This window comes from Ruditapes philippinarum, unplaced genomic scaffold (genome assembly GCF_026571515.1).
Source record: "Ruditapes philippinarum isolate M1 unplaced genomic scaffold, ASM2657151v2 ctg3313_1_1_1_1, whole genome shotgun sequence".
In the NCBI taxonomy this organism is placed as follows: domain Eukaryota; kingdom Metazoa; phylum Mollusca; class Bivalvia; order Venerida; family Veneridae; genus Ruditapes; species Ruditapes philippinarum.
In genome coordinates this window covers 159,415-186,646 of record NW_026852598.1, presented here as the reverse complement: position 1 = coordinate 186,646, position 27,232 = coordinate 159,415, and the positions used below count along the sequence as shown (strand labels likewise).

Sequence of the window (27,232 nt, the reverse complement as noted above, 5' to 3'; positions counted from 1 at the left end):
TACAAGTTAATTATCTTTTATGTGTATTATCGCACTAACATCGCAATGAAAGTACGTATTATAATAATGTATATGTACTCTATATATGTAACAGTTTCAAAACAAAACTTATCTTATAAACATGACTTACTGCAATTTGTAATTATGCCTGCACAATTCTTCTTGCAGAGAAATTGGTCGTGAATATGCTATAATGGAAAGTGAAGAATTTAAATGCCTAGATGAAGCAGTAGTTGTCAGTAAGTATAGAAGTTACAAATTGTTTTATATTATTCTATTTTTACTATCTAGCTTTAAATTGCACGAAAGGATAAAGCTTTTTTCAATTTGTTTAAGTGTCTGTATATACTTTCCAATTATTTGTAAATCAAATGGTAGAGCCATCAAATAAACGAATAAAAGTTTCTAACAGAATCAGCCCTGTATTATTATCATTATTATTATTATTATTATCATTATTATTATTATTATTATTAACAATAATAATAATAATAATAATAATTATTATTATCATCATTATTATTATTTTTATTATCATTATTATTATTTTTATTATTATTATTATTATCATTACTATTATTGTATTAAAGCTGCATGCCTCCAGATTCATGCACAATTTTCATGACAGTTTTGAAAACATAAAAAAAATATTGAAAGGTGAACAAAGATATTAATCCACACATTGTAAATGGCGCTTATTATCCACGTAAATTACCCAAAAGAGGTATAAATTTGTAAAAATACCCCTTACTGCGTTAGTAACGCAGTATTAATATAGTGACAAATACTGGCAAATGGTGGCAAAATCAGTCAATAATCACACATACAATGTTAATTATTACTTGCATTTTGAATATTTTTACTTCTCTTAAAATTTTAGTTAATATTAATAATTTTTAATTAATGAAATATTTTGGGCCTTTCTGGAGGCATGCAGGTTTAAATCAAAACTTATTATTCTAAAATAAGAAAAAGTAATAAATTAAATTCATTGCAAAATGTATAGTACAAAATCGGTATAGGTAAGACAGTCTTAACATTTAAATTTCATGTGCGTATATTATATGTACACGGCTTTTTAATTTTTACAAACTTATAACGATTTTAATCAAATGTTTTAGGACATACAGAAACTGTATTTGGAAGATGGAAGTGCGGTCATAATGCAGGTGGAAAAAATTTTTCACATAAAAACGTATTAAAAAAAACCCGGGAAAAATAGATTTTAAAAAACCTGACAAAAAATGGAAATTTTTGTCTTCTGTATATTCCCTTTAGAAATGAAATATTTTTACGTCCTTTTATTTAGTAAAATTTTGGGGACCCCCCAAATTTGTCTTTTTATGAAACCCTTTGTCTAGTGAATTTACGAAAAAAATATTTTCCCAAAAGGGCAATGCAACGGGGGAAAATTAATTTCTTATCTTTTAGACCTGTAAAAGTTTTGATACAAAAATTTCTCTTTTTTTTTGGGATGCTCTTAAATTTAAAATACATGTTTTAAACCCAGTCTAATTTTTATCTGCTTTAAACCAGTTAAAAAAGGGGATTGTCAAATTTTATCTAAACGTGCTAGCAATGTAGCTTTAATAAAACAATTCTGTCATGTCCGGTTGTATAATCCATCTCTTGTTTTATTATACACAAAGAAACTAGACAAAATAGTATAAATGATGAACAACATGCAATATTTCTTTGCGAATATTTCACGTATTCGATGTGATTCCGTTTAAAGTTTATTAGCTTCTGAGTAAGTCAATTTAATAGTTATACTGTTACCAGAACGAATACCTATGATTTCCACTCCAGTTTGGGGGTTGACAGGCAAAACATTATTATGCTTACAAGATAGTGGACAGTCCTAATACAAAATATGTAATGTCATCATAAATACGGAATATTATGTTGTAGTAGCTTTCTGAGGCTTAGTATTTTGGTGGAAAATTGATATCTTGCGAGACCGAAAGCTACTACAACAAAATTTTTCCCTTTTTTTTTATATCCCTTTTTGGGTTTTTTTCAGAAAATAAAATTTGTATTTGTCAAGAAAAAAATTTCTTTGACTAAAGGGGATGAATACTTTAAATTTTTACAAACGGGCCAACCCTTTAAAATTTAATTTTGGGTTTCCCCGTTTCCAAATGAAAAGTTTGAAAAGGGCTAAGATGGGAACCAACTTTAAAAAATTTATCCCACTTCCATATTTTGGTACCGTTCTTTTCATAACATTTTAAGGGAAATTTTCTATCCTTTTAAAGCGATTTGCGTTTTCAATTTTTGCGTGTATTTTAGGGAGAAAATGTAAAGGTATATTATAAATGTTATTATTCAGATTATATAACTGAATTTGTTGGAATTACAATAATGCAAGAGAAGGGTCAAGAAACATACCCAGTTGGTCTTCGTATTTATCCGGTAAGTTACGCAATTGTACACGTATTCAAGCAATTGTCACATCTTTATTTAAGCTAATGCATTTTGTGTAAGAAATTTTTACTATGAACTTTATCATGTGAAAACAAAATGAACATGCGAAAGGGATTTCAGCTACGAAAGCCTCTCGGGCAACCTGGAGACCCTGAAGTTTAATAAAATTCAACCGTTTCTCATTCTGATCAGGATGTATGCTGTTCGCTATCAGTTTTTTTACTTGTAATGGAGTTTGTAAGCGAACAGTACGGATCCTGATCAGACTACGCAGATGCACAGACTGATCTGGATCCATGCTTGTCGCAAACGCTTTATGTTGGTTTTGTCGTGACATTTGACTTCACATCAGTATTCATATTGACTTTTTACCATCCATTATATTAATTTTCTTTTAAAGGGTAATGCAAAATATGTTGACAATTGTACAGTTTAGTTTGAAATTTGTAAATAAGTAAAACTTTTTAAATGATATATTACACACAGATGTATCCAGGTAATGACATAGAATGTGGCAATCGGCATCAAATGTATCTGTGTAAACAGCATCAATATTGTCCCAAGACGTTGGATGGGAATGTTGGAGCTTTTATAAATGGTAAGTTTATCTCTAAAAGATGATTTTACCACTTTTCTTACAAGATTCAGTATATTTTACTTTGTTTTGGTACTGTACGTTATTTTTCATGGAATTTAAATACAAAGACAAGTTTTGTTCCGAGACGAGGTAAGTATATGGCCGGGCTGATTCTCGGTTGTCTAGGTTTTCAGAAAGCGGGTTCCTTTTCCATGACATTTTGTCAACTCTTTTGTCTTAATATGATACTTACAGGAAAGTTATCAATGTAAAATGTACAGATATATAAGTTACCATTTTACATATATCATAGACCGTCAAGTGAATATACATGTATATAGAAACTAATAGACACTTATTTTAATGATACATATACCAACAAAGGTTGACTTCATAAACTTATCGTCATGATTTAAGTATATGTTTTGCGATAACCAGTTCAATGATATTTCAAAACTCCAAACTTATTTATTATTGACTTCCGCAAACTGTTAGCATACTGTTTAGGAATTTGTCCCCATCCCATTGAGGGGTAATTGGATATGCTTCTTATCTATTGCATTTAGTGATCCAATTTGAACAAACTTGAGAATTTTTAGCAGTTTTTTTTTTTATTTTCTTTTCTGTTTTGATAGGCTCGTCGGCAGAAATACAGCACACGCTTCTAGGAGGACGAAACTATCTTGTTCTGTTTCATTTGGACGGTGATCAGCAAGAGAAAAGATTTGCTGTTATAATCAGATCATCATGTCACTTACAAACAAAGTGAGTTCATTTTTATTTATTTTGTATACTCGTATATATTGTCTAACACTTAAGACATTGGTATCTCGGAATAGCCATGTTATAATTGCAGGAGTCTTCAAACTACTATATTGAAGTTTTAGCATGTAGATGAGCAGCTACTACCTTTGTTTACCGCTTACAGCGAGTGATCCTTAGCTTTGTTTGATTAAAAATATTACATAACACTTATCTAATACATGTCTTGTGTGAAATCGTGAAATTGGAGAACTTTTAACAATAGTACATTCACGACCGTTTTAAAAAAAAACATACATTTTTACCGCTTTTAGTGTAAAAATGAAATGTGTGTGCCCACTAAATCCACATAACGGGATCACTTTTTAAGTTTGCCTCCATTTGATAATAAAAAATTTAAATGCAAAATAAGATTTTGTTCTTGTTGGTTTCAGGAAACATCGTGTAGAATAGACACAGGAACGTTCGGAAGTGGAGTACCAAGTTTACATCGCTGCCTATCCTACAAAAGTTGCGCATGCGCAAACTATTAGCGTTACTATTGAGATCATAGTTCTTAACATAATAAAAAAAAAAAACTTATTATCGTAATCTGTTCATAGTGTTCTATAAAAAGTTATTTATTCAAAATCTGTTTCATTCGTGTAGAATTTTTCATAAATTGTAATACAGACTTTTTGCAATGTTCAAATAGATAAACATACTGATTTACTGAAATTAATTTATTAAGCTTCATTTACGCGTTCTGTATTTCATGTCTAAAATACATAAACATTGCTGTAAATAGCTATATATAGTGAAAGAATTTTATCATTTATATTATATAAATATGATATTAGTTAAAAAGTATAAGCATTCTGTGATGTACAATTTGTGATAATATTTATTTTTTAATTTAGCTTTTTTATTTTATCAAACTTACAGCATAGAAGACACAAGGCACTTGAGAAGGAACTGTGAAACTTGTTGACAGTAACTTTGAAATATTGATTTCCTTTGTTCGTTGATTTATACATGTACATATTACAGCATTAAAATTTTCGTCGTCTAACAAAAAGCCGAATCATTTTTTTTTAATCTCGGTGTTCAGATAAATACAAAAATATATGACAACAGGTACAAGAAACAAAATCAATTGAGCCGCGTCACGACAAAGCCAACATAATGGATTTTCGCCCAAAAAGCAGGACCCAAAGACCCCCAAGCGCATCCCGCGTTTTTCTGATCGGATCCATGCTTTTCCGCAAATCATTTTTGCTACGGGTTTTTATCGGTTGGAAAGGGCGAACAGAGGGGTCGGTCGGGAAACCCCATGCTGGTCGCAAACCATACGTTGGTTTGTGGGGAACGGCTCAATTATAAAATATCATCGGGGCCCTTCTTCATTCCTCTTTTTATTAAATCAACGGGAACTTACAAGTGAAATTCTATGGGGTTTTTTAAAATATCATTTATTTTACTAAGGGGATAGTGAAAATTTTTATTGATCATTTAAATAAAAAATACTTTTAAAATGATATGATCTGATATTTGTATTATTTACATATGGTATGTGTGTCTATGTTGTACGTCTCAAATGAAATATAGTTGTTATAACATTATTATAGACTTAATTTTATTCATGTTTTAAACTATATCCAAAAGTTTTCTACAGATGTAGCAAGAGCATCGCTAAAACGGGGAATATACGCCCGACAAATTGTAAGAATAATCGAAATAATATTTCGATAAGGGAAGAAACCCATTTATGACTATAATCTCATTTATTCTAATAACGTGAATGACACCCTGTTGGTTTATTTTTGACTGTACATGGAATAGTTTCAGCAGAGGTCTTCTAGGCAGTGTTTCATGCAAAATATATAAGCTCTGGACATAATAGTTTTCTAGTAAAAACTGTTTAGATGTTTATTATACATTATTCTCCCTAATGCATATGCCCACATGGTAGGGCCAATTTTAAGCTCATTGTCAAAGTTGAAAACGCATTATGCTGTAGAAATGCTTTTAATTTTCTTTTTTTTAATTTTTTGTGTACTTTTATAGTTTTCAAAAAAGCAACCCATTGTCCAATTATCTGAAAGTATGGAAGTCAAAATACAACTTTGTTCACACTTTGCTTATTTAATGAAAATTAATTTTACAATACTGCCTTCTGGAAACAAGCATCTAACATGCTCTGAGATCATTATTAAAAAGTTAAATTACACTTGTTTGCCCTCCATCAAGAGATGATTATTCGTTTCAGAGGCATAATGTGCCTTAAATATAACTTTCGCAAAATACTACAAATTGATGCCACATGCCGATTGTCAAATATCTAAGATTTGAGTTTTGTGGTTAAAAAAAATAATTATAGAAGTCAACATAAACTAAATGACCCGCGGGGTGAGGCCAATATTGACCTAAGAGGTACGGTTAATATCAGTTTTATGGAGGTCTACAGTGCATAACTTTAAGTCTATGTTAATCAAGTTACTTTATGGGAAAGGCCAATATTGGCGCAATGGGCAATATACTTATTTTAATTTTATGAAGTTCCACATTGCAATGGTACATACAAAATATCTGAGCTCTTAGCATTTCATATTGATACAATAAGACTTAAATGCGATTTCCTATAATTATAAGTTTGTATTTACAATATGGCCTATTAGACGAGCCCCATATTAACACAAGAGACACAATAAATATCAATTTTTGTCAATTACTTTCAATTTTCTTTCTTTCTTTCAGACAAGACATTGATAACAGACGGACGGACGACTAGATGCATAATACATTTTTTCCAAGCGTGTAATAAACTTTTTCATTCGTTGACATTTCTTATTTTGTGGTCAAGCATTCCGAACCTTCAACCCGTTGAATTGGAAAGTGACTAGCCTTTACCACCTGTTTAGTGCTAGACCAGCCCGCACATCCGGTCAGTCTTGCTAGGCTGACTATTTTTATATTTCCATCACGATATTCTTAAAATTGACAATGTGCAGGTCGAGTTTTAAGCTAGGTTGTCAAAAAGAGGACCTTTCAGAGGGTAATGGGTTAAACAGAGACCATATACTAGTAATCTCAAAACAACCAGTCTCTGAAGACCACTTTAAATCCTTATATCATTTTATAAATTTATTACTATCAGATAGGTCTTACTTTACACTTAAAGTGTGGTTGTGTCAACAGTAGAGAATTTACAATTAACACATATTGAAACATAAGCCAACGAACAGTAAATATAACGAAGAAGAATGATGTTTTAGTAGTTTTTATAATTCTCGTCAAAGTGAAGTACACTTTTGGTATAATAACTTTGTCTTTATACGAAATTTAACGTTTCCCCCCAAATTACACTTCTTTCAGGCCTCTCTGTGAAATAAAAACGTATCCCGAACACCTTGTCATACAAAAAGCAAAAACTTACACAATAATTTTTCGCGAATAACGTGCAAAATAAAACAGAATTTTTAAATGGAAAATTTTAACCCCTTTTTTAAAAACGAATGAGTCTTTTCAAAGTGAAAAATAGTTGCAGATTTCTTAAAAAAGGGTTTTTTTTACATCAAACCTTATCGTGTTTGTTTCAGTGTTTTAATGCAACGATTGTTTAGGGAAGTTAAGTAAATATCCAGAAAATGTAGTGAGACCATTTCCGGAAATGGTACTTGAACCGCCATATGGCCACAACTTTTTTACAGATACTTTTTCTCCTTTCTTTAAAGATACAATGGCTGTACCGCCATTTTGTGATCGCCCGCAGTATAAACCTCTTCCGCCGCTTTAACGTCCGCTTCCGGTGATCACATACAGAGTTGAGAATATGTCTTTCGAGCCCCTTACTATTGCGTATTTCAATGGAAGTTTCCACGTAACTACCTCTCTCACAGGCTATATTTAATGACAGAAGGTATGTTCCAGATGTGGGGCAGGTGAACTCCGAGTTGACTGTATTATAAGCTCCACCCATATTTTCTACAATCCTGTCGAATTTTATCTTATTGCCGTAACCTACTGTGACGTCATTAGCTAATGTAACATGAAATCCCTTCTCATCCCCTGCAAGATTGATTATTAAATAATTAAGGTATATCAACAAACAAGGCGGCCTACAGGCAATGAAAAGTAAACATAAGATATGACTCATTTTCATTTCCTACTATGACCAACAAATTTTATGCTTGCGATATTTTATTTATCTAATTTGTATGCCAAAGGATACATGTAGGCGGACACTGGCGAGGTCAAACTGTTTTAATGAGATATGTTTTACATTTGATGCTCAGACGCATTTATCACGGATGGTACAATATCCAAGGTAATTTATCGCTAAAGTATAAAAATGTCTTAAAAATCTCTTATTGGTATAAATCTTCCCGTTTCAATTTATCAGTACTAGCGACGATGAAAAACCAGTATTCAATTTAAAATTGATTTCAAGTTTGCCTTCGAGATATCCGTATATACTCTATATATTTGTAGCTTATTTTATTACCGCCAATGTACCACACTTACTCAGTCAACCAAATATTGTTTATAATAAATATATCGTTAATATTTTGTAAGTTATAGATGGTTTGCTACCAGCAGAATACACTTTTTACATTTTATTGTAAATGTTTAATTCGTATCTCTTATTTTGTTTTGCTTTTATTCATGTTTGTTTGAATATTGTTCTTGTTATAATGGTGATTCACTCTATTGTTATTGTTATTTTGTATAAACTCTTGCATATTTAAAAAAAACAACAACAACATTTGCTTATGTTACTTCACTGACGGCTAAGACGGGAAAGTTTGATGTTGTTAATCTGCACACGTACATTTCATTGTACTGTTAAATAGGTAATTTGTAATACATATAATTAACATGTAACATAACATGTATAAATCAATGATAAATGTTTATGGTTCGGCTGTGGGTATCCGACGATGAGAAATTTTCACTTAATAAAACACCTTCATCTATTGAACATGTTTATGGTACATCTCACATAAGCTGCAGTCACTTTTAATATAAATAATCGGACGAGTTTCATACATTTTATATTCATATTACCAGAGAATTAAAAACAAAATGATTATGATTATAACGAAAGTGATGACAATAATGATGACGACAACGACGGCGACGATGATGATGATGATAACCACGACGTCGACGACGATGATAATGTTTTTTTGCTGTCTTAGTAGTTGTTATCGCATTTGTTGATATTATAATACATATACTTACCAGAGTTTCCGAGTGTGAAACCTTCCAACATATTTAATGGCAAAGGAACATCCGGCAAGGCAGTTGTCGGGGTTATTGTATTCGTATAAGAATTACCTGCAAATAAAAACAATAAAATATAAAAAGATTGAAGAGATACGACAGAGATTGACTTAGATACCTCTATACTTTAATTATAAAAAAAATATGACAGGTTATAAGGCCCTATATAAACGGTTGTTTGCATATATAACCCGAGCAGCTAGAAGAAATATCTACAGCGTTTTCAATGGATGACAAATAAAGCTAGACACTAATTTTATTTAGTATTCATCCGTAGCTGTTCTACAGAAATTAGAAATATTCTCCTGTCGCTATCGCTCCCGTCGAAGTTTCTTATTTCTTTAAAACAGCACGGATGAACACTAACATATACCTGGTGGAGGGAGACCTGAGATGCCCTTCCGTGCATTATATTTCAGGTACGAACGGGCACCTCAGTAGAACCACTGACGTTCCGCAAGCTAGCTGGATAGCTTCTGATACGAAGAATCCAAGGTCCCTGCCAAGATTTGAACCCACAGCGGTGAGGGCAAAGTGGTGTTAAAATTGTGAATTTACGTAGATGAAATCGGGAATTCATAAAGTTAAAATGTCTCCACCGGTCTGTCGCAATAGGCCTATTTCTTCATCATCAACGGTGCACATGTCTTTATTTAAATTACATAATAATTTCAGACTATGTTTGATTGAGTCTTCACACAAGATATAATGAATAAATGTAACATCCCTAACGACCAAATCACCGGATTAAAAGCGCTGGAACCAATAATCTCGGAGGGCCAAAAATATTTTAAAATTGAAGTGAAGTACGGGGTAACTTTTTACATCTGTCAGTCACACGGCACTTGACATCAGCTGTTGAGAAAAATCTGAAAGAAGGGTTATCCCTCGGAAAGCTTGTAACATAGGTATAAATATTTACATACCAGCTTGTGAATTCTGAATTTCAACTAGCTGTTTAACGGCTATCTCCAGGTCTCGGACACGGGTAAGAAGGTTATGTATAGTAAGCTCGGTCATCTGTTGCACTTGACATCCTGTCATGTATACAGACCCTAGTAACAAAGCAAGCTTGAAATAGCATTCCATTGTTATCAGTAGCCTGAAAATAAAAACATTTGAAACACTTTAATTTCGCTTTTAACTTTCACAGCTTATATTAAGTCTTTTTTTTAGGCTTCGGCTTACGTCGCTCCAACACTGTAGTGATCATATGATGACAGCTTTGCTGTGGAGCAATGCCTTACATGCCCCTTCATACATCATTTCAGGTACGGACAAGCCAACGTTCCGTGCGCTAGCTGGACAGCTTTCTCATATGTTTGAATCCAAAGTCAATAACGGGATTTGAACCCACAACGGTAAGGGGCAAGTGGTTTAAGTAAACGGCATCAACCACTCGGCCAGGAAAGCCGTAGAATATTAGTAATCACAGTAAATTTGTGGCACGTCACTATTTCAATTTCATTTTATATTATAAATTGTTTTTAGTGAAGAAGACTGTATAGTCGAAACATGTATATAATGATTGTTTTAAAACGAAAGAATAAAATCTACAAGAGATGTCTGTATTAATCAAAATTATGACAATATTTCAGACATATTAAATTAGTGGAAGGTGAAAGATATAGACCTATGTGGTACTAGTATAGTGTATCCATCAGACTGCTCGTTGTAAACTGAGACCAAGTTCATTATCCTTAATGTGATTTAGCATTGTCAGCCATGTTTGTTAAAGTTGCCAAAAATCATATAACAACAACGCTCACAATGTAAAGTGATGAACAATTTGCAATATCGCTTCCAGGACTATGTTTTAAGCACTAATATAAACTTCCACGAATATGTTAAATATGTACAGCAAATGTTGATATACATTGAAATTAAACGTTAAAATTAATGCATTCATTTTCTATTGAAAAAAAATGACTTAGACTTTACCGAAAATAATTTTCTAAGCCTCCTTTTATCTACATGAAATGATAAAGTCGGTAATATTTTTACAAATTATGCTTTTTGAAACTTACAATTTAATAAATCTTTATTTGAGCATCAGATTTGTGATATAAAACGATTAAAACATTAAAAATACAAAGAGGGTGTAAGGTGATGATATACAGCCGCATCATTTTGAGATAAGAGATAACTGGTGACCACATTTATACGCAATAAATTTAGTATTAAACCTACACTCATTCAATACCCTCCATTTACTTTATGTAGAAGTCATTCAAAATCGACTATGTTTATTCCTTACTTACTTTTGTACACCGAAAATTAGATTTTGTTAAAGTGTGCCTTATATGATTTATTACTTGCATGGCGTAATTACTGTGATCTTTTGCTTATTTCCAGTATAAAGCTCGGTGTCGATTATGTTTGGTCATCTGACATTGTACATTTAAAAATTTAAAACCATGTCCCAGTGATTGTGAACTGTAAGGACGAGAACTCTATTATTTGAGATCAAACGAATTTTCCGCATTTCGCTTCTCATCGGAATTTTCCATACAAAAACTGCGGTGAACATACATCCCTTTTTACGTATGTGTTTAATATGTTCCAAGCAGTATATATTAAATTGCCCAGGAAAGAAAATAAATATCAGTAGTAATAGATTATGCAACATAACTTTATATACGTGAACAGTTACTTAATGAGGTAGTTATATAAAGGGACGTAACTTTGTTTTACATCCATGGGCCAAAATAGCGGGACCAGCCGGAAAATAACGAAATGTACCGACACAGCGACACTTGATATAGCATGTGACTATAATATCGCTATCGTTGTCATCCTCGTTGTCGGTGCGCAGTGTTTATGCATTGCATTTGTATTTGTGAGCAGTGAACATATTGAAGAATATGAATGCTAAGGCACATCAAAGTTGCCAAGTTATTTCGAAAATGTAAGGACTGACTTGTGGCAAGTTTAAGGTATTGACAGGAACATACCATTTTACATCTACATTGTAATTATACCAAGTAATAAGTAAAGAATGTTCTTTAAAACACCAAACAAAAAACGCTGTCCTTAAAGAAAGGTGCAATTAAACATACACCATATTATCATATTAATATGTCAGAAAGGAACACATGAAGTTGCAACTACATGATAGTACATTCAGTGATGATTTTCAGTAAAGAGAAGAAAGCATAATGTAAGTTCCAATATCAATACATCGAGCAAAGATGGAATAAATGCATTAATTCTGTTCATACATATTGAAAGCGTTGTGATAATTTGGAAGCATTTGAGCCGCGTCACGACAAAACGAACATAATGGGTTTGCGACCAGCATGGTTCCAACCAACCTGCGCATCCGCGCAGTCTTGCATCAAGGATCATGCCTGTTCGCTTACCAACTCTATTTCAATAGAATAACTGATACGAACAGTATGATCCTGATCAGACTGCGCGGATGCGCACGATCATGCTCGGTCGCAAAAACCACTATAATTGTTTTGTCGTGACAGGCTCATTTATACTAACTATTATCTATAATCTGTCTTCCAAAATGACCAACATTCTTACACAAAACACAACAATAGTGGAGGAAATAAATGATATTATTATTCTACCCAGAATCCTACTCATATACTATAAACAATGATGCTTCAATAATATAAAATATTGATACATGTAGTACCTCTTTAGCAAAGGGCATTGTCATTCTATAATAATTTGAAAAAATGCGAGTGCCAGAACAAAAATATTTTTTGACATGGCCAATTAATTATTATGCAATGCTTTCTTGATTTAAATAACAGCGTGTAAAAAGATAATTTTGTATTGTGTTATCAAAAATTACTAAACTAGCTTTAAAATTTGTTGAAGTTGGATTAGTATCCCACGCGTGTAATTAGATAAAATTGTATATCGATGTGCAAAAGCGTTGCATCCTGCTGTTTATTCATAGTATAGCAGGGGTACAATTTGCCGTTATAATTTAATATTGCCTATATTTCATTATTGATAGAATGTCAATCTCCTGTGCTCTTCACATGCTCATTATCCACATCACTTAAATATATATTACTATAATACAATGCAATACCAGTTTATTGCTTTAACATATAACAACGTTTCTAGCATAATAATAGACAAGGTAACATAGTTATTAGCAAAATATGCAAACAAAATGTTATGAAATCTGTGTTACGGTAGGGATATTTGTTATATGACAAAAATCTAAATCTTGTTTGATATTTTTTTGTGATTGAAAATACATTAAAGTTACTACAAATTAAGAGAAATGTTAATTACCTCTTCTTTTTAAAGGAAAGTTAAATATCTTGATTAATTTGAGTCATTTTCTAGAATTTAGATGATAAATACTTTCAAACTTTGTGATACCTTGTATAACTCTTGCTGTTACTACGCTGTAAAGTTTCTAGGGGTTAAGTTTTTTTTCTTTCCATTGTTTCACGACAATGAGCTTTAAATAAAATACGTGAATATGAATCTGTTCTGTTTTGTTAATAAAGTACTTGCTCCTTTCTGATTCTGTTTATTGTATTAGAATATGAAACATACACATCAAAACAGTTATTTAAATGATGTCAAGTCTTATTAAATAATTTACCTTTAAAACGTGAATAAACCTGGACGAGTTATCCCAAATCAGTGATTTAACAAACAGGTTTTCAACACAATTGACGTTAGATAAGTGCAAATCTCCATTTAAATATATAATTATATCACCGTGCAAGTACGTTTTTGCTCGAGCTATGACATAAGAATTTCATTCATACATGCAAAGGTGTGTAAAATCCACCACGCATAACTTTCCCACCATATTTTACATTAAATACGCACACACATCTATACAATTAAGCGAATGACGCACGGCCGTATGATGATCACTGTGTAAGAGATTAGTTGCAACCACATACCAGAGGTCGAACATATAGCGGTGCGATATCCTTTAAGCATCATGGCGATACGTTATTGAGCATGTTTGTTTTCAAATATTTGTTGTTTTTAATTTCTTGAAGACTAGCTTGTGCGCTGTGATCAGAAACTTATAATCTGTGCATGATCGTCAAAATAAAATTCTAAATTTTATAGTATGAACTTTTAGGTATTGTTGCTGCAAATTCAACCGCACATGCAAACGAAAGCAATTATGCAGTCGTTTAAAACGAGATATTCGATTAGATTAAGTCCCAAATGTTATATTTTTATTACAAAACCGATATACCACTAAGGAGTAGTTTTCCTTATCTATCGAAATAATATACAATAGTTCCATGTTTTCTATGTAGTCTAATATTTGGACTCGATAAACCAAACTTACGCACACATTTCTGTGTTGTTTTTTGTAGCGAACGGGATTCTCCATAACCAGACATTCTCTATTCAATATTGATGACAATATTAAGATTTTGTGTTTGTATGTAATCATAATGGCCCCCCGTGGTCGAGGGTTAGAGTCGATGACTTCAATCCAGTTACCTCTCTTGGCGTTGGGTTCGTATCCCCCGGAGTGCTTTGGTGTTTTAGCGCGGAGGAAGGTAGTCTAGTACTGGTGTAACTCTCCAGGAACGATGGTTAGGAAACTACCCGCCTATATGACTGAAATACTGTTGGAAAAAGAGGCGTAAAATGAAAGAAACAAACAAATGTTAATCATATGTAAATCACAGTGTAAATTAAAAAAAACAGTGTCAATTGATGTATTATACTATTAGGATATAGTTAAGTTAAATATTCTTTTCTCACAAAGGTTAAATATTAAAATTAGATAAGTTATTGCAAGGAAACTAAAAATTCTATCAAATAACCAATAGTAACGATAATATTAGTTTTGTTTATTCCATTTATTCAGTAAAGGTTTTATCATTTGATAATATGTTTTTCTATTATTAATTACATATTTTTTGGTTGTCAGAAAAATTAACTTTAATTAAAACAGCCAACATATAGAAGTGGGATCTATCTATTGTATACATGCACTGCGTCGAAAAAAAAAAACGCCTTTCCATTCCGTTCTTATGTTCATTCATACCTTAAGAATTGGGACTTGGAAATTTAATGAAACAAAATACTGGTTGATTTCTTGATGGAATATATATTTATATATATTTTTTTTTAGAAAATGTAAAAAAAAAAACATTCGAAAAAGCCTATGAGATGACCCTTAATTTATATAATGGCATTTAGTGTCAACGATTAAAGCCAATGTGACACTTTATTTACAGGCTTCAAATTAGTCCTCTTTTGCCTAATTTCCTACTTTTTTGGCCATTACTCCTACTTTTTTTACAAATATTTTCTACGTATTCCTACATTGTTGAATAAAAATAAACTAAAAAATGTATATATCAACATATAAATTTGCCAGAATTAAATATGCCACAACATTGATATAAGGAAATGGATAGCATATACTGTTTAACTATGTTACGGTTCTAGAAGGAGTCCTTTAACATGATTCTGTTGATCTCTTATGCAAGCAGTGTATTTCTACATGTGTTTGAACTGCCTACCAGTGGCAAGTTTGGAGTTTAAAACAGTTGAACTTGTATGTAGCCTTTTTATGTTGAATGATGTGCGCTGTAGAATTCTAAGCTACCATCTGTCGCGATTTGTATACAATCAACTTTTTCTCGGATACAAACATCTCGCCGGGAAAATGTATTCACGCGAATCGCTATTTAAGAGCTCAAATAATTTTCTAGGAATACAGTATTGCCTAATCAAATCAAGAGAAATCAAATCGCCAAGACACATAGAAAAGTTAAAATGGAAAATAAACTAAAAATTAAATTGCACAGATTCTTTCAGTAACTGCGTCATACAAGTATTTTGTTAAGTGTAAGTATGTCTGTTAATGTCAAATGTTTATTCATACACTTGCTGCATCGGAAGAAATGTTTTTCATTTTATTACTTGTTACTGACATGTAAAATGGAAAGTCCATAACTGTCTGTTTTGTTGCACTCTTTTCTTCCCTGAAAACCGTCTTATTATGATTATAAACAGTGTTGTTTACTACACACGGTTTTTTTGATGACCTTTGTCTTAACACAGATTATTTCTTCAATGTGCATGCTACTTCCCAAATTGTAGTGTTGAGTTGTCTAAAATTCGAATTTTTCAAATTGGCTGTTATTTTGCCAAAAGCTGTGTTTACAGCATTAAACTATGGTCCTTCTTCTATCAAATAATCATTCTTATTGTTTTCGATGTGTGACACTACGAACTTTCGCTTTATGTATATGCAGTCATTTCGATAGACGGAAAGTTAGTGCGTGAGCATGCGCTTTGCCATGTCTCGTTAAGTGACGTTCACGTTTTCCAACGTGGTTGCTACGAAGAGTCGTTGTCCTTGTTCGGCTGCTGCTACACTTTTAGTGTTCATTGTTTTTACAACTAATATATCAGTCCAAACAACCACACATAACATACACCATAGTTATTTCCTCCATATTATATTTTGCTTTTTAAACTGATAGTCAAAAACAAAAGGGGACACGGACCTAGAAATGAACATTTTTGTATTTTCAGTGTGGCCAAAACACATTTTCAAATATTTCAACAGGCAGATAACCAGTTGCACAGCATTATTCCAAGGATATATAACATACATGAAGCGTTTTGCTCCTAAAAAATTGACTGACTGCAATTTACTTTTACCCCACCAGCAAAAAGACACCTTAATTTACCAATATTTGGGCAATCTTCATGAAGGTACGTACAGCATACTCCAGAATTCGCCCCGATTCTTTAAAAAATATCACATGCAATCAATCGGTTTTCAAAAACAACCAATAAAGTGGTCTGTCAAATACGTTTATATTTTTCCACAAAATTTATCCATTTTTTTTTACTTGTTTTGCGCCATCTATCAAGCTCATTTTTAACTTTTCACCTCCATTCGGAGAGTCACAAAATACATACACAGCTTACCAAAATGCTTAGTTTCAGGTAAAAAAAAAACACCAAAAATACGCCAATTTCATACACAAAAACAAGAAAGAATAATATCAAATTCCAGTACCTTCAAAAACACCATGTCTGAGTTATTAAAAATTTGACGGTGGATCATTCGGAATGTTTCCCCTGCGCCCAAATATCTCAATATTCTTTTCCATTTAATATACTGTTACATGTGATGAATTTAAGCCAGAAAGCATGAGTTATCATTCGTGGCTAGGAATATGGGCCGACTGAATCATGCAAGCGAGTTTGTAAGTGTGGTGTGGACATTGTTAATTAAATTTTAAAATGTGCGTTGATGTCTAAACTGTTATGTGCATTTTGTGTAAACGAGATAATAACTTGTCTAAAGACTGTCTTATATGTATCACACTGCCCAGATTGTTATGTTCAAATTTGGTCCATATCTCTGCCATACTCTATTTATTTGTTCAAATGTCTGTTATCTTGACCAGTGTGTTGCCTAACTTTCTAAACAGTATCGTACAGTTATACAATAGCCGCTAAAAATTATGTGGAATGTACAAAACAATTTGGAACAAAACCGGAAAGACAAAATGTTGAAGAATTCTATTATTTGACTAATTGGTAGCCTTAATAGACATTAGTCATGTGAGAAATAATAGACCCTACTTCATTAGCACATACCGGTTAGGCAGTGATAGACCTGATCTCTGGCCGGTCAGTGGGTCAACAAAAAAATGACAAGATGTCCCACGAACTTTTGACGTAGTAAGACTTAGAAAAGCTTGTTAATGAACAGCGTAAAGTTTTAACATATTAATATAAGACATTGTTTAAGACCAGTCAACGCCGCATTTTGACATAATAAACGCGATTGTTTGCATTAATATTATTTATTTATCGAAATGTATTATAACATCTGTGTACTTACCAGGTTCATGTAAAGCACAATAAACTCTTGGTAAAAGTAGATTGGCATTTTGTCATTAGTGTTTAGTGTAAGCTGAGAGCTCTCTTATTGTTCTTGGTCCACTCTAACACTTACGACACAAAGTCAAGGCATAGATAACCCAGACCTATGTGAGAAATTTATTATAAAAACTGACGCGGTTAAACACTTTGGCATCATTTTCAAAAAGTGCCCACATTATTTCATTTTGTTATATTTCACTTTATGTTTTTTTTCTTCGTTTTTACACCGATAAATCCATTTTTGTTTAGTCATATCTCGGCGGCTTGATCCACCATAATTACCCAGTTAGTAACCACTTGTTCAAAGTGATCGAATACTCATTCCTTAAGATATCTGAATGACAAAGACCATCAACTCAATGTTCGAGATAATTGTCAAGAAGAATTCCGCACCGACGAGGAATTGTACATAAAAGTTAAATAAGAATTATTGTTCTAGTTAAAGATGATGCTACTGTTATTAATGAAAAAGTTGCATGCATTATGACAAAATCATTACTTAAAGATGAATTAAATAACACAGTCAGGAGAGAAATTGATATATATGTTAGCTATTTATGAAAATGTAAATTCGTGTATAATTACATGTACTAGTTTGAATAAATAGTTAAACTGAAGTAAACGGGAAAAACAAACAATTATCGCCCAACTAAAATATACAAGGATCAAGGAGACATTTGTGGCTACACATGTCTTACTTAAGTATGTCCGATTATCGCATTACTCCAATTCTAGGAGACGTTGATTCTGTAGGGACACTCTGGTCCTTGTGCGTCTCGACGCTTATCGTTCACATTCTGGAGAGAATAACATCAGACTGCATAAAAATATAGCTTACAGACACAAAATATAGAAGATAAACACAGACAAGATAGAAGGCAGAGACACAGACCAAGATAGAAGACAGAACCCAGAGAAGAAAGTAAGACAGTGGACAAAAACCAAAATAGCAAGACAAAGACACAAACAAGACTAGGAATACAAAGACACAGACAATGGATAGAAGGCAGAGAACACAGACAAGGTAGAAGACAGAGACCCAGAGAAGGATAGAAGACAGAGACCCAGAGAAGATAGAAGACTAGAGACCAGAGAAGATAGAAGACTTGTGACAAAAAACAAAGATAAGAAGAACAAAGAACACAAACAAGGTAGAAGACAAAGACACAGACAAGATAGAGACACACAGAGGAACGATACCGCCAACAGAAGAGACAGACAAAAAGAAATATATTTTTCCGCCGGTTTAGTGAAAGCGAATTGGCGGTAAATAATTTCCTTTTGGATTGGATAAGATCCCTTTTTGAAGTGTACAATCAGAAGTTGTTTTGATTCAATTACGTATGCACGATGTTACTGTGCATTATGAATTGTAATTGGAAAAGTCATTCAGCTTTGGGTATCGATACTTTACCAGTCGCTTTAATTTTTAAACATGGATTATTGCACCTTCTCGTCAACTGAAGTTTCAAACAATCTGAATAATCAACCAAACGTTGCAGTTGGTACTCGATCAATTAAAAGGGCAGCGACAAGAAATCCATTCTTTGAGGAAGATCTGTGTTAAAGGAAAAACAATTTTTCCGTCACGTCGGAGGTCAAAAAGTTGAAAGAAAAAAGAACTTCATCGTGTAAGACAAAATCGGTTATACAAGATTCAATATACTTCTCAAACTCTCAAGTGTCTGATTTGGTGGACAAAGCCACCTGGGCTATTCAAAACAAATAAACTGATAGCATTGACGTTGTTGAATTGGAACTTGACGAAAAAGTTCAACCAACGTAATAAACTCCATCCGAATTGCAGATACGAGTGACAACAACTAGAGGCTGGCTTGGGAAACGATGCGCCAATACGAGACTAATCCAGTTGCACGGCCGATTAGCGAGGACGAAAACAAAATATCTAAGGCAGAAAACAGAGCTTTACGTAAACGTAAACGAAGTTCAGCAGAAAACAGTCGTCTACATCGCAATCTAAAGAAGTGGCATACTTCCAGGCCTCCTTTCTCTATGGTAGGGAATCCTCCCACTTCAGTCATGGGGTTTACGCAGGAATTCCGCTTCGCCACCTTCCAGGCAGGGGCAAGTTACATCTAATTTTCGTCCCCTACCCTCAGGAAAGGGTGTATGGCAGCTGCTTCGATGCAGGGATTCTTCCCACTACAGAAAGGTACTGTCCATACGTGTTAGGCACTTACACCAGGCAGAGGTATCCAACCGGAAAACTAATGAATTTATTTTGGATTTACTCACAAACGGGTATAAAATTCCTTTCTTTTCTTTGCCACCTGCATGTATTTTAAAGAATAATAAATCTAACTTAGATGCCAAATTAGCTTTTGTACATGAAGCAATTACTGATTTATATTATTAAGAGGTTCTGATTCAAAAAATGTCTATGAATAAAATTCCTACTGTTGTGTAATCCCTTTGACAGTTTTCAGTTCAGTCATCAGGGAAAAAACGTTTGATACTTGATTTAAGGCAATGATTAAACAACATTGTGGAAAACAGTATGTAAAACGAGGATATACAGAATCGTACTCAATTATTTCTCAACCCGATTGTTACATGTAACAAATTTGATATTTCATTCTGCTTATCATTTCATTTCAAATATTTCCATCTTCATTACTGATTTGTTTAGGTTTTTTCATGAGACTGATTGATATGGCAAAAAACTACATTTTTTCAAATTTTTTAGTATTACCTTTTGGAATAAGTACAGCCCCATATAATTTTTACCAAATTAACAAGGCCTCTAATTGCAAAATGGAGGAGGAGAAGGAAGAAAATGATTATTAGTTTTTAGATGATGGTTTCGGATGTGATAAAGATTTACCTGGTTGCCAAGATACTGCCACTTCAGTAAAAAATTGTCTTCTTGAATCTGGGTTGCTCCCTAGGCAAGAAAAGTCTTTGTGTACCAGTGCAAAATCTTTGAGTTTTTGGGACTGTTCTTATATCTACTTTCTAAAACAGTTGTTATATACTGATGAAGGGTTCCAAAGACGTTAATACTTTAATGGATGTTAGAAAATTCCAGCTAAAGAAAACAGGCGGTTCATGTGAAAAGTTGCCAGTTTTGTAGGTCTGATATATATCTATGTCCATTGTGTTGGGCATATTTCTCAAATAAAGACACGAATTAAGCTTAATATAAGTCAGCGCATTTTCTTGGTATCTTACCATTCATTTAAGTGCAGAAAGCATGGCTCAATTAAATTTTTGGAAGAAAATTACAATTTTGTATTAACAAGGTACATATTGTTGATATTTTCACTAAGTGTTATTGTCTATAGTGACGCCAGGTCACAGGGATTTTCAGGTTATGAGTGAAACTGTAAATGGGTGGCTCAGGTTTATGGTCAAATACTGAAAGTCTTAAGATCCTCTACTGGAGAGAGTTAACTGCTGTTTTTAGAGTATATACAATCTCTTAGACAAATATTGATAGGTCACAAGTGTTATGTTACTGATAACAGGCTGTTAGCACCATTGTTAAAAAAGGTCCATTGAAAAATTGATTTGCAAGGAAATCGCTCTAAATATATCTCCCTTTCATTGTTGAGAATAGCATTATATTGGATGTGAATGGATTACAAGAGAGGGAAATGAAAAATCTGATTATTTGTCCAAGAAATTGATTAAAGATGATTGGGGAATATCCCGTCATATTTTACACATGATTGAAAATAAATGGGCATACTTGAAGTGGAATGGTTTGCTCCAGTCATATCATAAGTTACCCCACATTATTCTCAATTTTGGAATGAGACAGCTCAGGCTTAGACGCATTGCCTAATTTTGGTCAAAAAATGGGTTCTTTTTTGTATCACCAGTTATTATATTAGCTAGAGTTATCAAAAAGATGCAGTTAGATAAAACTAAGGTGTATTGACTATGCCTTTTGGGAATCGGCTAAATTTTGCCGTTATTGTTCAAAAAAGGCAAATTATTTCAAATATTGTGACTGGATTGTCTACAACAACAAAGAAAATTACACAGTTGCTGTAAAAATGAAAGGGTATATTTGGAAAATGAGAATCTTAAATTTAGAATGCTGGAATTGAGAATAATTTTTTAAATTATAGTCAGTACATATAGTGGTTAACCCGTTTCTAGCTGGGTAAATTATTACATTTATTTCATTTAGTTTCAATTCTCCCAAAGATAGATTGTACCCGTTGTTTTAATGAATGATTATACATGTATTTTTTATAAGAAGTCATATCTGCTAGTTTTTAATGTGGGCGTGGCTGCCTATATAATCGGCTACATTAGATTGAAATATTCTGTTTAGGCTGCAATAAGCTTTGATAAATGTATAAAGTATTTATTGGCGCAGCTGCCATTTATTGCTACATAGATTGAATATTCTATGTAGGCTGACAAGCCTTGATATATGTATGACATTTTCATAAAATAATATATTGATTTTTTAAATTTGGCATGGCTGCCTTTATAATTGCCAGAATGTTAACATGTGGCAGCTTTCGAATAAAATACGTATGAAGAGGCGATTTTAAGTTAAACCAATTTCAGTTTCATGGTTATGCCTGCACATTGATCGGGCTTCAGTATCTATTCATATATATAATTATATATATATATATATTATATATAATTAGCTTTAATATATGATAACTGTATGCAACGAATTTTATCAATAATCACTTATTAAATTCGTTGGATATAATGTTAGTAATAAAAAAAAAAAAAAAAACAAAAAAAAATAAAAAAAAATAATACTAATAATTATTTTTCTATAAATCTGTTTTCAGTGATCATTCTGACGCTATAATGAATTTACCGGAAGTGTTAGTTCGACAAGGTGCCTTTGGATCCCGGAACTACTGAAGGACGGCTCGCGCAGAAATTCACCACCCCAAAGAACTTATTACAGAACTTTCATTCGGTGGAAAAAGTGCTGGCCTTGAGTAATTCCCTTGGGTGAAAAGGACATTCTTCCCGGCTAAAGCAATTCATTTTGGTATTTATTTGTGCTCTGTTGTACAAATCAACGAATTCGCTTTAGCTCGGTATCAAAGTCATTTTAAGTTATTAAATGGATGCATGACTATGTTAGGTTATGTAATCACCCACTGATTCTATGCTCGTGAAAAATATACGAAACGTGCTAAGAGGAAGACTGTCTAGAGTGTTTGTTAAGAAAGAACCGTGACAAACCTGAATTGTTACTTAAAATGAGTAATAGTCTATATCGCTGAGAATAACGTGAAAAACCAAAGGAGTTTTGTCGTGCTTGTTAGCATATTATGCAGGGATTTTTAAGAAGTGAAGAATTTATTGAAGATAAAACGATCAGATTATTGTTTTTCATTCAAAATATATAAATATTTTCATTGAATCAAGCAAGACTGATGTATATAGAGATGGAGCGTGGGGTAACTGTTTCACGTACTGGTACCACATATGTCAGTGGTTTTAATTTAGAACGGTTATCCTGACAGGGCGCAAATTGATTCTGAATCTGAGGGCTACATATTTTGTCGGTATTTCCAAATGCAAAAAACGGTTATAACTGAGAGCACATGAATAAATCAATATCATATACAACCATGAGAGAACTTTTTTATCGAAGCATTCAAAGATCATGTTTCAGACATTTCTAAATATGGTTTGCATCTTTGAGATCAGTGGTGCTACTGCAGCTGCCAATAACGGTATAAAAAGATAGACTTTTTAGAGACACGGTAGATGGCGTAACGAGAACGCCAAGATGATATATTAAATATGTTTGGCCGAAAGATTAATTGTCACAAAGAATTTAGGTTTATTAATTGAATCTGTTTCATGAAAATTAATAAAAGCATAAAGTTCCCCGTTCTTTTAGTTCATCTTTACCCAAGTGTCGATACAAATATACTATATATTCAGAATTTTTGTTTTGTTGTTCTATTTAGTTGATACAAATAGATCAGTAAAAGGTCAAAGGAAATATATTTTCCGCCGTTAAGTGAAGCGAATTAGGCGTAAATAATTTCCTTTGGATTGGATAGATCTTTTTGAATGTACCAATCAGAAGTTGTTTTGTTCAATTACGTATGCACGAGTTACTGTGCATTATGAATTGTAATTGAAAGTCATTCAGCTTTGGGTATCGATACTTTACAGTCGCTTTAATTTTTAACATGGATTTAACTTGTTGATTAACAAAAGTTCGGGGAAAATATGTTTACTAGTAACAATACGAATGCTTACATGTTTACTGTTTCATATATATTGGTATTAGTTGTTTGAATTGATACTGTATCATTTATGAAAGTGATGGATGCATTTATTAATAGATTTACTAGTATACTGGTATATGTTTATATATATGTTTGTTGGATTGTAATGGATTGTAACATCTTTACCCAAGTGCTCGATACAATATATACTATATATTCAGAATTTTGGTTTTGTTGTTGTTCTATTTAGTTGATACAAATAGATCAGTAAAGGTCAAAGGAAGACAAAGACAAAAACAAGATAGAAGACAAAGACACAGACAAGATAGAAGACAGAGACAAAAACAAGATAGAAGACAAAGACACAGACAAGATAGAAGACAGAGACAAAAAACAAGATAGAAGACAGAGACAAAAAACAAGATAGAAGACAGAGACAAAAAACAAGATAGAAGACAGAGACACAGACAAGATAGAAGACAGAGACAAAAAACAAGATAGAAGACAGAGACAAAAAACAAGATAGAAAACAGAGACAAAAAACAAGATAGAAGACAGAGACACATAATGTAAGTTCCAATATCAATTTATCAAGCAATGTAAAATAAATGCACTAATTCTGTTCCATACATGTGATAATTTGAAAATGAGCCAAGTCACGACAAAACCAACATAATGGGTTTGCGACCAGCATGGGTCCAGACCAGCCTGCGCATCCTCGCAGTCTGATCAGGATCCATGCTGTTCGCTTACCAACTCTATTTCAAATAGAACAGCATGGATCCTGATCAGACTGCGCGGATTCGCAGGCTGGTCTGAATCCATGCTGGTCGCAAACCCATTATGTTGGTTTTGTCGTGACGCGGCTCATTTATACTAACTATTGTCCTATAATACGTTTCCAAAATTGACCAATATTGTTACACAAACAGCAACATATAGTGGAGGAAATAAAGATATTATTATTCTACCCAGAATCCTACTCATATATATAACATGATGTTTAAATAATATAAATTCTGATAGTACCTCTTCAGCAAAGGAGATTGACATTCTATCAATAATTGAAAAATGGAGTGCCAGACAAATTATTTGTTAACATTTGAGTAAATTTGTCAATTTATTATTATGCAATGCTTTGATTTAAAATAACAGCGGTTGTAAAATGTATAATTTTGTATTGTGTATCAAAATTGCTAAACTAGTTTGTTGAAGTTGATCAGTATCCCACGCGTGCAATTAGATAAAATGTATATCGAGTGTGCATTCCTTGTGTTTATTCATAGTATAGAGGGGTAAATTTGCCGTCATTATATAATTATTTGCATATATTTTTCAATTATTGATAGAATGTCAATCTCCTGTGCTCTTCACATGCTCATTTTCCACATCACTTATTATAAATATATATTAATATATCTTGTATACTCTTGTGTTACTACGTGTAAAGTTCTAGGGTTAATGTTTTTCTTTTCATTGTTTCACGACAATGAGCTTCAAATAAAATACGTGAATATGTTCTGTTCTGTTTTGTTAATTAAAGTATTGCTCTGTTCCGATCTGTGATTGTATTAGATATGAAAACAATACACATCAAACATTTATCAGTGTATTTAAATGATGTCAAGTCTTATTTAAATATATTTACCTTTAAAACGTGAATAAACCTGGACGAGTTATCCCAAATCAGTGATTTAAACAAACAGGTTTTCAAACAGCAATTGAAGTAGATAAGTGCAAATCTCCATTTAAATATTTATTTATATCACCGTGCAAGTTACGTTTGCTCGAGGCTAATGATTCATACATGCACAGGTGTGTAAATTCAACCACGCATAACTTTTCCCACCAATATTTTACATAAATACGGCACGACGTCTATTAGCGAATGACCGACGGCCGTATTGATGATTCACTGTGTAAGAGATTAGTGCAACAAATCAGGGGGTCGAACGTATAGCGGTGCGATACTCCTTTAAGCGATCATGCGATACGTTATGAGCATGTTTGTTTTCAAATATTTGTGATTGTTTAATTTCTTGAAGAATAGCATTGTGCATGCTGATCAGAACTTATAATTGTGCATGATCGTCAAAATTAAATTCTAAATTTTAAAGTATTAAGAAAGTTATTTAGTATTTGTTGCTGCAAATTCAACCGTCCACCTGATATGCACATGCAAACGAATAATGTATCAGTAGTTTTAAAACGAGATATTCGAATAGTTTAAGTCCCAACATGTTTTTCTTTAATAACAAAACGATATACAAGAGTTTTCCATATCTATCCGAAAATATATACAATATTTCCAGTTCTCTTATTGTACGTCTAATATTTGGTTCGATAAACCAACTGTAAGCCACAAATTGGTGTGATCTTTTCTCACAAAGGTTTAATATTAAAATTAGATAAGTTTTTGAAAAAAAAACACTTAAAACTCTATCAAACAACCAATAGTAACGATAATATTCGTTTTGTTTATTCGATTTATTCAGTAAAGGTTTTATCATTTGATAATAAGTTTTTCTATTATTAATAACATATTTTTGTTGCCAGAAAAAATAACTTTAATTAAAACAACAACATATGAGAAGTGGATCTCCCTATTGTATTACATGCACTGGTCGAAAAGAAAACGCCTTCCATCCGCTCTTATGTTCATTCAATACCTTAAGAAGTACATGTAATACATTGTGTTGCTGTAGGTTTTTTGCACTGGGACTTGAAATTTTATGAAACAAATACTGGTTTAATTTCCTCTATGGATTGGATATTATATATATTTTTTTTAGAAAAAAAAAACATTGACAAAAGATATATAGACCCATCATTGAGAACAGAGAACATTGAGAAAAAATAGACCCTGACTTCAGTAGAGCAGTGAAGACCTGATCTATGGCCGGGTCAGGTGTGTCAACAAAAAAATGACAAGATGTGTTACGATTATTTGACATAGTAAGACTGAGAAAAGCTTTTAATGAACAACAGCAAGTTTAACATATTAATTAGACATTGTTTAAACCAGTCAACGCCGCATTTGACAAGATAACGCGACTGTTTGACATAATTAGACATGTATATTCATTTTATATTTTAAAATACACTTTATAATAAAGCATTCGGT

At 32.6% G+C, this 27,232-nt stretch overlaps 2 protein-coding genes across 2 annotated transcripts; one reads left to right on the top strand and one right to left on the bottom strand.

The window, feature by feature from the left end:
• Positions 1-2,320: 2,320 nt before the first annotated feature.
• Positions 2,321-4,915, top strand: LOC132718617 (uncharacterized). Its single transcript, XM_060702337.1, has 4 exons — positions 2,321-2,415; positions 2,914-3,025; positions 3,640-3,769; positions 4,201-4,915. The coding sequence occupies exons 1-4, from the start codon at positions 2,365-2,367 to the stop codon at positions 4,217-4,219; spliced, it is 312 nt and encodes a 103-aa protein (XP_060558320.1). The 5' UTR covers positions 2,321-2,364; the 3' UTR covers positions 4,220-4,915.
• A 2,458-nt stretch (positions 4,916-7,373) lies between these two features.
• On the bottom strand, positions 7,374-25,964 carry LOC132718562 (uncharacterized). Its single transcript, XM_060702276.1, has 4 exons — positions 25,757-25,964; positions 9,958-10,133; positions 8,990-9,085; positions 7,374-7,813 (listed from the first exon to the last, which is right to left on the bottom strand). Exons 2-4 carry the CDS (start codon positions 10,118-10,120, stop codon positions 7,374-7,376), a joined length of 699 nt encoding a protein of 232 aa, XP_060558259.1. The 5' UTR covers positions 10,121-10,133; positions 25,757-25,964.
• Between the last annotated feature and the right edge of the window lie 1,268 nt (positions 25,965-27,232).